The sequence below is a fragment of the Amaranthus tricolor genome, chromosome 1 (genome assembly GCF_026212465.1).
Source record: "Amaranthus tricolor cultivar Red isolate AtriRed21 chromosome 1, ASM2621246v1, whole genome shotgun sequence".
NCBI lineage: Eukaryota > Viridiplantae > Streptophyta > Magnoliopsida > Caryophyllales > Amaranthaceae > Amaranthus > Amaranthus tricolor.
Window position 1 is genome coordinate 34049920 of NC_080047.1, and position 13603 is coordinate 34063522.

Sequence of the window (13603 nt, forward strand, 5' to 3'; positions counted from 1 at the left end):
ATTTATCAAAACTCTAAAAAAATGTCATTTGTGATTTTACTGTTCTTTTAATACTTTCTTAGGTTTTTAATAGTTGCAATACTTCTGTTTTTCACGCTATCCATGCACAATTTTAATCTTTAACATATTTAATTTTATATAATAAAAAATTCTAAAAAGTTAATATTATGAAAATATGTATTATGACACTAAAAAAAATTCTACTAAAAGGTGAGAAAGTAATATTTATGATAGACAAAGTAAAAATTTAATAAGGGGAACAATTTTGTGCGATAGACGAGATAAGCAAAAGCTATCAACAGAAGAACATTAGGAGTGGATGAGTTATGTCGTCCGTGAGTTTAGCCATTACCAGTATTAGTACCAGCAGCTGCAACTCATCTTTGGTGAGTAACAATGTCAGTTCTATCTTCTTCAACTTCACTCGCCGCTCAATTCTTCCACTGCCGCACTCATGTAAACGCAGGAACAACATTATTCCCATTCAAGCAAGTTCTGCTCAAAATCACAAGACCACTTTACAGTACAGAAAACTCGGTGATTCTGATCTTCTCATCAGCGAAATCACCTTCGGCACTGTATGAATTCTTTACTATTATTATTGTTGTTGTTGTTGTTGTTGTGCAACTCTGAATTAATTGATTTTAATTTGAATGACTATTTCAATATATAATCATGCTTCAATTTTATGAAGATAAGAACAATAATGCCAACAATATGGGTACTGATCAGAAGAGTAACATGTTGCTGAATTTTTGGGTTAAAGACCTGTTTCATTTGAAACTAAACACCGATTTTAGTCGAACAATGGAAATAGGATAGTTTGTAATTTGTTGGGTTTTTAAATCAAGAGAAAGTTCTGTGTTTTCAAGGTTGTTGTCGTCAGAAAATTTTTCATAAGAACTTTGCCTCAATAATTGTTTCTTTGTACCTAATTTATATCATAAAATTTTGTTTATCAGTCAATTTTACCAAATAGCTCAGTTGTACTAGACAAATCATAGGGCGTGGTATTGAGAATGATGGAATTTACTATTTGGAGGTGCATTTCAACAAGGCAAAGTAATTCTTCGAGTCAAAAAGCAATTATGATCTTGGCATAAAACGGTATCTAGAAAAACATTTTCCTTCATTAGTTGGTTTGAAATTAGATTCTATGTGCAAGCCTTTCTATTTTGGCCAAAAGTCATAAACACTAGTATAAACACTCATATTCTAGTAGTATGAATAAAATTAAAGAACCAGCTTATTCATTTTGATGTTAAGGTCATGCACCGATTTTGCAACACACAATTTTTCATATTATGGGCTATTTATTGATGACGAGACTCAAATGCGTTGGATTCATTTCCTTAAACAAAAATCTGAGCTGTTTGCAACCTTTATTGTTTTTTATTATTTGATATATTTAATTTCAAACATAACCATTAATTTATCGTACTGATATGGGAAGGAATATGTGAACTCAAATATGAAACTTTTCTTCAACAACAAAGGCCTCATTAACCTAACAACCTATCCAAATACTCGACAACACAATGGAGTTGCTGAATGGAAAAACATAACTTTACTTGAGATTACCGGAGCACGAATATTCAAATCCCATCTACCAATTTATCTTTAGCCTAATTTCCACCACAACCTACCTCACTACTAGATTACCCACAAAACGTCTTCAATGCCAAACCCCTCTTACTACCCTTCAAATCCATCATACCATACCTTCATATTTCTTACCTCCCAGAGTCTTCGGATGTACAGTTTATTTCCACCGTCCTAAAAGAGTTTGAAATAAACTTGAGCCAAGAGCGATTAAAGGTGTGTTTGTTAAGTATAGGGTCAATTAGATGTTTGGATCTTGCATTAAATAGATTTTAATTTCATTGAAATTGAGTTTTATTATGACTAGCTTAGATGTCAGGGAGAGAGTGGGGTTGACAATCTAAGTTGGTTGACTAGTCCTTTATAACTAAACCTTGACCTAATAGACCAAGTAAGTAATACCATTGAGACACCACCTCAGAATTTTCAATTTATTCCTCAATCACAACATCCGATCATTACTTTACCAAAGAGGTAAATCAAGATGATAGTCATATGAGACTTGATGAAAGTACTGACCCTAGTGTTCATAATGAAAATGATATACCTGTGATCGAGGAACCCTAATAGGATATACCAATTGCCTCCTCGTAATATACAATATTTTCTCCAATGAGATGTGATTCAGAGTGTCAAGATCAAAAATCAAAGTATCCAGTTGACAGAACATGTGCAGAGAACTTATCACAAGTATTATGGCTTTTATTTTTGCTTTATAATCCACACTTATCTAAAGAAAGATAAAGAAGCACTAGAATGTGTCCATTGGAAGAGAGCTACATATGAAGAAATTGATGCACTTTAGAGAAATGATACTTGGGAGAAGTGTGCCTTGCTAGAAAGACAGAAAATTGTGGGTTGTAGATGTGTGTTCTCAATAAAGTACTATAAAAATAGACTATTGAAAGATACAAAGCACGATTGGTGGCATAAGGGTACACCCAGACATACGAGATTGATTAATCAGAAACATTCTTACTAGTACCAAAAATTGATATTGTTCTAGTCTTTTTCTTAGTGGTAGCGCATCAAAATAGTCTTATTCATCAATTTGATGTCAAGAATGCCTTTCTTCATGGAGAAATACAAGAAAAGTTTACATGGAAGCTTCTCTAGGTTTTTCAGCAGACTTCTTTGTTGTCACTAAACGGTGTAAGCTTAAAAAGGCTCTTTATGGGTTGAAACAATCTCTAAGAAGCTGGTTTGGAAAATTTACATCAGCTATGAAGAGATTTCGTATCTTCAAAGTAATTGTGATCACACTTTGCTCTTAAAGAGGAGAGGAGAACTAATAACATGTCTCACAGTTTATGTAGATGACATAGTTTTCAGTGGAAATGATGAAGAAAAATTAAGCTACTTAAGCAAAAACTGACCAAGAATTTGAGTTGAAAGACCTTGGAAGACTTAAACACTTATTGGGGATAGAGGTGCTTTGATCACATAAAGGTATCTTTATCTCTCAGAGAAAGTATGTTCAGGATCTTCTAATTGAAATAGAGATGTTAATTGCAAAATAATAGAAACACTAATGATAATGAATTATGGGTTGCAGATGCTTGAGGATGGAAAGCTAGCATACCCTGCACGATATCAAAGATTAGTAGGGCGACTTAGCTACCTTCTGCATACTTGGCCTGATATTTCAAATGCACTATAAGTAGTAAGCATATTTATTCCAAACCCCTAGTGGAACATATGGAGGTTGTTTATGAATCTTGTGATATCTTAAAGGTACCACATGGAGACCAATACTATACAAGAAGAATAGGAATTTGAATCTTTAGGCATATACAAATGCAGACTAGGAAGGTGACAAAGATGGTAAGAAATCTACTTCAGGATACTTTACATTTGTGGGGTGGAAATCTTGTAACTTGGAGGAGCAAAAATCTTAAGGTTGTTGCATTGTTTAATGCTGAAGCGAAGTTTCGAGGAATTGCCAAGGGAAATACTGGGTCCTGTGTCTTGTGGCTCCAGCAATTGTTACCTAACCTTGCTTTCATCCAGAAGGTAGTTGTGAATATATAAAGGTGGATAAACACTTTATCAAAGTCAACTTGGAGGCCAAGGTCGTGAGTATTCTTTTTGTAAGATCGAAGGACTAATTGGCTATTATTTTAACAAAGGTTATTGGTGCACATTTATTGAAGATGTCCTACGCAAGTTGGATGTTGGAAATCCCACAACCCAACTTAAGGGGGGAGTATTAGAGAATAAAAAGCAAAAAGATTGTAATTTCTGTGAATATAACTGTATATTTACAGATTTGTATCCCTAAGATTATGCTAGAACTAAGGGAACGTTGAAGCATGTTGTAGTATATAAACAGAGGATCTAACCACTGTTTGTTCTTTAAGCTGAAATTAAGTGACTTTATTAACCCCAAAACTGATATATAAAGTTCGTTTGTTGCATGAAATATTGAACACTGTGTAATAGTTTTCATTGGATGTCCATCTCAATTAATGTTTGGAAATAGTTATGCTTTTATGACCTGTTCTCCACGACTTAATTTTGTTTCTAACAAGTTCAAATTTACACTATGTTTAGATAACGTTTTTGATAGGAAAGGAAGGGGAGTGGAGGAGGGGAAAGAGAATGGTCGAAAAGGGAGGGACGGGAAAATTGGTGTGTTTTCCTTGCAAATCTTTCCAATGTTGGAAGGATTTGTTTTGTTTAATATATGAAGAAGCTAATCCTTCCAATTCTTTTCCCTCCATTTTCCTCTCTTCTTCTATTGGCATCCAAATGAGGGAAATTCAATCTCTCCATTTCCCTTCTTTCCTTTCCCTCCATTTTCTCTAACTCAACATAGTGTTATTGAGTTTAGTTTGAATAAGTTTTGTTAGTCACTTTCATTCTCATGTTTTTAGCTCTATTAAGTTCAATTTAGTGGGGAGAGCATGCTCTTAGTGTTGTTTGTAATATAAATCAGTGAATGGTAATGTTTTTTAAGTAAATGGCAGACACTTATCATTACAACGTTGGTTAACATTAGCATGGTTCAAGTTTATTGTCTAATGACATTTGTTGTTGGGAAGTTTAATCAAAATGCCTAATTGTGGATTGTGGTTGCTTTTTTTTTTCTATTAAAGCCTCTAAGGAAAGTGCCCTCTGGTCCAAGGTTTAACTCATCTTCATCTATTGGTATTTATCATTTCATGTTTGTTGCGATTGTTTCAGATGACATTTGGGCAACAAAATACAGAGAAAGAATCTCACGATATGCTAAGTTATGCATTTGATCATGGCATCAACATTCTGGACACCGCAGAAGCTGTAAGTGTCCAACGCCTTTCTTTATCTGTCTTGTTAGTGGTTCTGTCTCTGCTTGAATCAAAAGAAAATACTATACACATTATGTGGATAGATCACCGGGAAGGCGGGAAGAAAAGACCTTTTTGTGAAGATTTTTATCTACGATTCTGATGTCATTTTTCTTTCTCATAATGTTTTTTGTTTAAACACTTGTCCTGCATATCAACTTAGGTGTGAATCTGTGAATGAAAGGTAGTGAGGATGGAGTATTGTTCTGTTCCGCCAGAATCTTGTCTTTTTTAGTCTTCTGCAGATGTGTAACCTATGTTATCAGTCACCAGTTTTGAAACAATGGAGATTGCTTTGCAGTATCCAATCCCAATGAACAAGGAAACACAAGGAAGAACAGATCTTTATATAGGTAGCTGGTTGAAGTCGCAGCCACGTGATAAGGTGTGCTCACAGTTGTATGCTCACTGAAAGTCATTCTTAAATTATTTAAGTTATGTCAATTTAGTCTTGAATATTCAATTTCATTCAAAAAAATTTGTCCAAATTCATCATGTCAACTTCATCATTGTGACTAACTTTTTGTATTTGTGGTGAACAGTGGGTGTAATCATTTGGAATTTTTTATTTGGATTTTGGAATCATAGATTCATATGCTTCTTCAGGTTATTATAGCAACAAAAGTATGTGGTTATACTGATCGAGCCGGATATGTCCGTGACAATGCAAAAATATTGCGTGTTGATGCTGCTAACATAAAGGAAAGTGTGGAGAAAAGCCTTAAGCGACTCAACACTGACTATATTGACTTATTACAAATTCATTGGTGAGAAATATTCTGATCTGGTTTGTTTCAAGAATCAAGAAACTGCATACTGACTTTAGCTTTTCATTGATTAAAAATTGAAGTGGGAATTATTTTTGTCAGGCCAGATCGTTATGTATCATTGTTCGGTGAATTTTTTTACGACTTTAACAAATGGAGGGGAGGTGTGCCATTTGAAGAACAACTGAAGGCATTGCAAGAAGTCATTGATGAAGGAAAGGTATGGATTTATTATAAGAAGCCTGTGATTGCCGGTGTATCTTTGAGAAATTTGTTGTCGAGTTTATGTTTTAATGGTAGAAATTTGTAAAAAGGTATAAAACAATAAAAATGGTTGAAGAAATTTTAAATGTATGCTAGAGTATTGTGGTGTTTTAAGTCTGATTGGTGTGACTTAGTCCTTAATCCATAGTTCAAAGTGTTGTGGTGAAAAGAGGTGAAAAGGGGTTATATAAACATAAGGTGAAAAAGGCTTGAAAAGAAAATTTGGCTTTGGAGACAGAAGTAAAAGCCAAGTCGGCTTTTCCCTGGCCAAGAACTCGGCTTTATGTGCTGGAACATTTCTGTTTTTTGTTCTTTTCGTTCCTTCTTTTCCTTAGGCTTTGTATGTAAGTGTATTAGTCCCTATATGTTATAAATAGGGAGAAACACATAGAATTTAGATAGAATGCTTTCTTAACACCTCTTTCTCTCTACAAAAACTTTTCTCTCCTTATTATCTATTCCTCATTTAAGGGTGAACTATGTATATCTTTGTGTTGGTCTTGATTGCGTTTTGATTGCTTTAGTTTGTGTTCTTGATTTTGTTGCATAAGAATTAAGTTTTTTGGTGTAATTGTGCAAGGTGTTCTTGAGACTTAAACCTTTGATCTTTTGGGTGTTGGGGTGTAATCTATCAAGTATGAACTAGGGGGATGATTAATGATGCTGTCTAAGTTTTAGAATAATGCACATATGTTTCGTTTGAAGTTTTGTTTGCATGACTATTGACTATGCTATTGCGTAAATCAATTCAAGCCATGAAGAGCCTAATATTTGTAACTAGCTACTTGAAATTAATTTGTTCGGTAGTTACTTATATACTCCATATGTTCATGTTGTTTGAAGGCTACATAGCATCCCTTCAATTGATCAGGTTGAGAGCTTTCTAAACACTACCACTATCACCACCAACAATGCCAAATCCACCCAAATAATTGAGTCAGCTACATGAACGATCAGCTCTAATAGTCGTCCATTCCGATTTTCAAGTTTCAAGTTTCAAGTTTTAAGTTTCAACCATCTCAAAATCCTTCATATCCTTTTCCACTCTCGAGGTTATTGTTGAATCCCCAAGTTTTAACTTTCTATTTTCCTTATCGGTTTATCAATACCACATTGTTGCACAAGTTCAAACCATATTAAAATAAGTTGTCCAAGTATTAGAGGTGTTCAAAATAAACTCGATGATCCGATATTTACCCGACCATATAACCGAACCCGACTTGAACTGAGTTCAAAATCAATTTAAAATTATATAAAAATCAATTAAGACACAAGATCCGGTTTTGAACCGACTCGAAACACCTACCTTGAAATTGACCCAATGATCCGAACGAACACCTTTACTAAGCACCAAAGAACATTAAACATCCGAGTGACATAATGATGTAGCTTTCTCATTAATATGAGAAACAAATTGTAGATATGGCTATTGGTGACTATTCAATTATGATATGTTTGGATTAAAGGAAATGGAAGAATAAGAAGGGGAGGAAAATAAGTGGATGATGTTTGGTTAGCTAGATATTGTTGAATATATCAAAAGGGGACTGGAGGGAATGGAGGAAGGGAAGAATTGGAGGGCTCCTTTACATTTTCACAAAACAAAACCTTTCAACATTTTAAATATTTGGAAGGAAAATACATCAATGACTCGTCCCCTCTTTTCTTCTTCACTTACCTTACATCTACTTCCTTTCCTTCCTAACGTGTTATCCAAGCGTACTCTTATTCAAATTACCCTTGACTTCATGAGTTCTAGTTTCTCCAATTGATCATACTCAGGATGGTTTATAATTGTTTCCATTTACATGTAGTCTTCCTCTCAACCAAAAATGAGAAAGGAGTAATTAGGAACCACTTTCGTAAACAAGTTAGCAATGACTTCAATAATAAACATTGACAAGACCACAGCTTTTACGTCAAAAATGCAGAAATTACTTTCAATTCCTTAAATACTATGCTTGTCTTTTAGAAAATACGTGTCTTCTGTTTCGTTGGTAGAAAGATGCTGTTGCATCTACATAGACCTCCCTTAAAACTCTATGCTGGACTGCTATGCGATACATATTGACTGGTTGACGGTTGCTGACATCATCATTGTTGAGGTTTAAATCTAACTTTTAGGATCGATTCTGAAATGCTAGCCCAACTCTAATAAAAATTACTGAGACCAAATCGTTTTATGTTGAAAATCCGCACAACCACTACGAGAAATGAGATGTTGGAAACCACCAGATTTGAAGCAAACAAATCTTGGACACAATCCCAAAAGAAAATAACAATTTCTCAAAGCTCCCAAAAGACATGGGTACTTTGGAGATAAAAGTAAAATCTTATGCTATGAAATGGACCACTCAACGAAGAAAAGAGGGAGATGAGGGAGAAGAAACAAAACCAACAAAGCAAACAAACAATCCAAACAACCACATACACAAATAGTTTTATAGGTATACCTTAGATACCCTCCCGAAAATCAAATCTTTTGTATTTCTTAATGATTGATGATTTCAACTAATTACACTAAGAAGTAAGAACACACTCACAAACACACTCAATAGTGTTTTGGTTGCAATCCAATTTTCCTCACAATAACAGAATTCACTCCTCTCAGATGATTATACAACCTAGAATGAATATTGAAGATGCTTTCCTTACTCAATGATCTTCCTCTGATCTTTGGAATCTTCTTATTTTTCCAAAGGGGTCAAAGGAATCATTCCTTACATTTCCCAAAGTCATCCGCATGTGATTTATAATGCAAAAACAAGGACACATAAACTAGGATGTCTATTGCCAAAACCAAAGTTCTGACACTCATTGCTTGTTCGAGTCCCTTAAGTGCTCGTTCAAGTATCTCCCAAGTTCACCCAAGACTTGTTTTCATCTAGATAAGCCCTAGATAAGCCTTGTTCCTGTTTTCAGAAATCTGCTGGTTTAAATCAGCATGCTCCCTCAAATAGCTGCTCGTTCAAGAAGCAACATTCTGCTGCCTCTGTGATGGGTAGCCCACGCTGCTCGTCCGAGCACATTGGTGGCTCGTTTGAGCAGTCTTTCTTGAGTGTTCAGCTTCTGCCTGTTTCTTTGCACCATTCTCATCTATGAAACTCCCTCATCACTTGGGCTCCTTAGCATAGCAAAAACATCCCCATTTTTATGCTTAAACACTCCATGAACATGCTTATTCTACCAACTTTCTCTTTGGTGCTAATGAGAACTTTCATTGCTTAGGTTTTCGCTCAACAATGCATAAAACATCTTTGTTTGGAGGATTTGGGTTTAGAAACAATATTCTATAAAGCTGTAAATGTAACATAACAAGAATGAGGAACATGAAGAATATAAGCTAGAAAAGGTTAGGAACAATTCATCATTTATATATTTGATGTGATAGAAGATAATATTTAGGGAGGGAGAAGAGAAGATCTCCTTTGAAGTTCAAAGTATTTTAAATGAAAATTATGGGCAAAACCAAAATTTGCTTAAGGGCTTTGTTGTCAGACTATGCATTTGAAGTCTTCTTTTATATGAATAAGAAATACAACTATTGGATTGTTTAACCTTCCCCCTACTAATGGTTTTGTTAACATGATGGAACTTAAGACAATAAGATGTAGGTGACTGACACCCTCACTGTATTTTTTTTTTTTCTGATAGTACTAGTGTGGTTGCTGCTGTTTGGAGTCTTGCGTTGTTTGACGATGTAAACATTGATCAACGATGGTTGAGTCGTGACTGCTATCGTAGAATATTGTGCTATAAACTTCCTAACTTACACATTATAGTACGATTAATGGAACTTACCAAATGCATAAAGTCTCAACATGTCAAGTGAGTCTGCTACATATTGGACACTTCTTTGTATTAACTCATAATGTGTTACATTTATATTTTCTAGGGAACTAGAATATATCTCCAGTATGCCAATGGTGCTACAAATAACTATTCTAATTGTCTGTAGTTTATTTAGTTATCAATTATCATTGAAATTCAATTCTGTATTAGGCATCCTGACTCTCCCGTCATCTTAAATAGAAATTATGCTGTCTTTTTTATTTTGGCTTTCTCCCCTTTGCATCATTACTCCATAACTTCTGGGATCTATTGCTTGTACTGTCCCCACTTTTTCTGAAGCTTTGTAATTCCCTTACAGAAATTTTGTGTGAAACTTGCCTCTTGGCTTGCATTATTATCATGTCAAGGTTTTTTTTATTAATCCTCTTACTCTACTCCTGTATGCATAGTTTGGAGCATTTTAACAATGTCATTAACACACAGGTAAGATACATTGGTGTCTCGAATGAAACTTCTTATGGAGTTATGGAGTTTGTCCATGCAGCAAAAGTCGGAGGCCTCCCAAAGATAGTTAGTATTCAGAACTCCTACAATCTACTAGCTCGATGTAAATATGAAGGCGAGTTCACTTCTTTTTCCCCCTACTTTTAAACTCTTGTTACCAACTTTAATGTGTGTTTTGCGTCGAAATAAATTTCATGTGTTTGCAATTTCTCTTGTTTTTGCTGTGTTCGACAAGGATGTCTAGTACAGCAATATGAGATGGCTCTTGCTTTCTTCGCTTTCTTATATTTGTTTTCAAGTTTGTGCATCAACATCAGAACCATCATTACTAATTTGTGTTGAATGTTGGAAAAATGAGAAATGGTTGATAAGCATGTAACTGATCCAATTCTAAATTAGCATGCACAAATTGTAACTTGAGATATTCTCATGGTGAGACCGTCTACTTATATATAGGCTTAATAACTCAACTAAATTGATTAAAAAAGAAATAGGGCTTTCATTTTGTTTAAAAATGTTCCGAAAGATAGATCCACTATCTCTTCCTTCATTTCCACAGATTATCCTCCAATCTCCATTACTGCACAAAATATTTCTTTCCATCTCTTCAAATTTTAATTATTGCCTAACAAAAAGAAACATTTTACTCCATTACTTTCCAACAAAGCCAAACACAAATCTCCATTATCGCTCATCAAGAACAAATGGCAACACCGAAGTTCGCACCACGACTATAGCTGTCTCCCCTCGTCTAGCTATGCTGCCACCAGCACCATGGTAGTCAGATACCGCGGATCGATGTTGATGGTGGCTGTGCAATGGACCTCAATATCAATTGAGGTTAATTTAACAATTTGAAATTATTTTGTAACTAAAGCTGGTTGTTGAGCTCAAAACCGTGTAGTCTGATAAATTAAGTGATAGTTTCCGTGTCATTTTATTTGACAAAGTGATAATTATAAATGTCTATTTTAATTGAAAAACTGATAATTTTCAATGACAAAGTGATGGTATAAAGTGAGAAATGATAAGTTTGTTATTGGGCTTGTAAACAAGACCAACACAAGAGGAGAATAGACTGCATGCAAACCTGATGAGGTTCCTTCCTTCAATTGGTAATAGGAGGAGTAGTCCATCAAGCTTATATGTTAGTCTACCTCTCTATAATTCTTTGATGTGGGATCACATGTGGATTATTTTCCAACAACAAGGGAGTATTATGTGACAAGGTAGTAGTTTTATCTGACAAATTAATAGTTTTAAGTGTCAATTTTAACTTTTAAGTGACAAATGGACATTTTAAGAGACAAAGTGATAGTTTTAAGAGACGAAGTAATAGTTTTAAATTTTAGCTTTATGGTACAAATTGACATGTTTAAGTGACAAAGTAATTGTAGATGAACCTGATGTTGATGATTTGATCTCATGGAATAAAGAGGAATCCAGTTTCATTGCCAGGCTACATATCCAACTAACTTAGGTTACATATCCAAGGCTTTTATGAGCTGCATCTGCTATTAAACACTGCTTCACAGCATTTTTATAGTTAGGGCTACTATTTCAAGTTTGTTAGGTTACATATCCAAGGCTTCCGACATCTTACCGTCATATTTCTGGAATGTTGAACTGAAATTCACAATGCATATCCTAATTTTATAAGAATTCTGTGAATGCCTTGCAGTTCAATTTGTTGGCAAATTCATAAGCAATGTTTCAGGTTAACATATTTGCATATTTCTAATTCTTGGTTGAAACACATCTCAACTATCAAGACCTTTTTGTGCATATCTCGCATAACCTTCTGGCTCTCACGATTTTTTTTTTTTTTTTTTTTTTTTTTGCCAGTATGTGGCTAAATAAGATGCTTAACTGAGAATTAGTGTTTGATACATCTGACTAGTTACTAAAATGTTAAGACTTGGAGTAAACATTTAACATCATCATTAAGCTGACTTAATCTACACAAATGCTTGCAGTTGATCTGGTTGAAGTTTGTCATCCAAAGAATTATAACATTGGACTGCTTGCCTATTCTCCTTTGGGTGGTGGAAATCTCACAGGAAAATATTTAGATTCTGCTTCTGATGCTGCTAAGAAGGGAAGGCTAAATCTTTTTCCCGGTTATATGGAAAGATATATAAAATCTTATGCAAAGGTAAATATACTTCCTTTGCCGTCCTAGTATCTTTGGCCATAAATTCTTTGATTTTCCTTGAATTAATTAGATATATTATGCTTATGATTTCAGGAGGTTACTGCCAAGTATGTTGAGCTGGCTAGTAAGCATGGTCTGTCTCCTGTGCAGCTAGCACTTGCGTTCGTTAGAGATCGCCCATTCATTACTAGTTCAATCATCGGTGCAACTTCAGTTGATCAACTCAAAGAAGACATCGACGCATTTTTGACTGTTGAAAGGCCATTGCCTCAAGAAATTATGCAAGATATTGAATGCATTTTCAAGAGAAACAAGGACCCAGCAATTGATTGAGCCTCTTTTTTTTTCTTTTTTTTTTTAAAAAAAAATTTAAGTAGAAGGGCTCTTCAGTTGGAATCAGACTTTAGTATTTTTGGTGCCTACTGAAAATTCAAAACCCAAGTCAGGCATGGTGGATCTATCCCTCCTTCATTATCATTGATTGAACACTCTTCAACTTATTGAAATTTTATCATCAATTAACCATTGTATTAGAGTAATATATCCAATATTTTGTTGTAAAAGACCAAATTAGATTCTGGGAGAAATAAAGCTAAACAGCCATTCTTAAGTATTGATATTGGTTTAATTTTCATTACTAAGTCGAAGATTAACCCAGTGTAGTACTAGTGCTCCTTAATTTAAAAAACATATTGTTACATTGTGGTTTTTTTAAATCTTTTTTAGGTGAATTTAAAAGCAGCGATAACTTATTCTATTATGTAGTGTTTGGGAACAAGTATTTCATTTCAAATTATGAATTTTAATTATGAAATTATAAATGAAGAATTTGAGAATGACAAGGTTTAGGTATTCATTCTCAAATTCTCAACTTTAACTACTTTAAAAATCATGGTGGAATTTGATCCAAATTCAAATTTGAAAAGTTTTGATTGCCAAACAATAAATTTGAGCCAATTCCAAATTTTCAAATGAAATTATTGTTTCCAAACATGACATTAATATTTTTGAAATCTTTGATTGAAGAAAGTTATATTTTTAAATCAAAATTGACAACATATTATTACATTTTTCAACGTGTGATATCACGAGAATAACGTGAATAGAGTTAGATGATAGATATTATTATTATTATTATCGTCGTTGTTGTTGATTAATTCATTAATTGATGTATGGTTGCTAAAAAAAGA

General features: G+C 34.1%; 1 protein-coding gene across 1 annotated transcript; it reads left to right on the forward strand.

Annotated features, from left to right (window-relative positions):
- Positions 1-249: 249 nt before the first annotated feature.
- On the forward strand, positions 250-13026 carry LOC130809496 (uncharacterized). The gene is made up of 8 exons (XM_057675298.1): positions 250-578; positions 4789-4884; positions 5233-5316; positions 5538-5698; positions 5801-5918; positions 10238-10373; positions 12235-12413; positions 12507-13026. The coding sequence occupies exons 1-8, from the start codon at positions 327-329 to the stop codon at positions 12744-12746; spliced, it is 1266 nt and encodes a 421-aa protein (XP_057531281.1). The 5' UTR covers positions 250-326; the 3' UTR covers positions 12747-13026.
- Positions 13027-13603: the final 577 nt, after the last annotated feature.

Bases quoted from the DNA above. Each gene is read 5' to 3' on its own strand.
- LOC130809496 (XM_057675298.1), top strand. From the start codon at position 327: ATGTCGTCCGTGAGTTTAGCCATTACCAGTATTAGTACCAGCAGCTGC. The intron at 4,885-5,232 runs GTAAGTGTCCAA...ATTGCTTTGCAG, and splicing joins TTCTGGACACCGCAGAAGCT to TATCCAATCCCAATGAACAA. The intron at 5,919-10,237 runs GTATGGATTTAT...ATTAACACACAG, and splicing joins AAGTCATTGATGAAGGAAAG to GTAAGATACATTGGTGTCTC.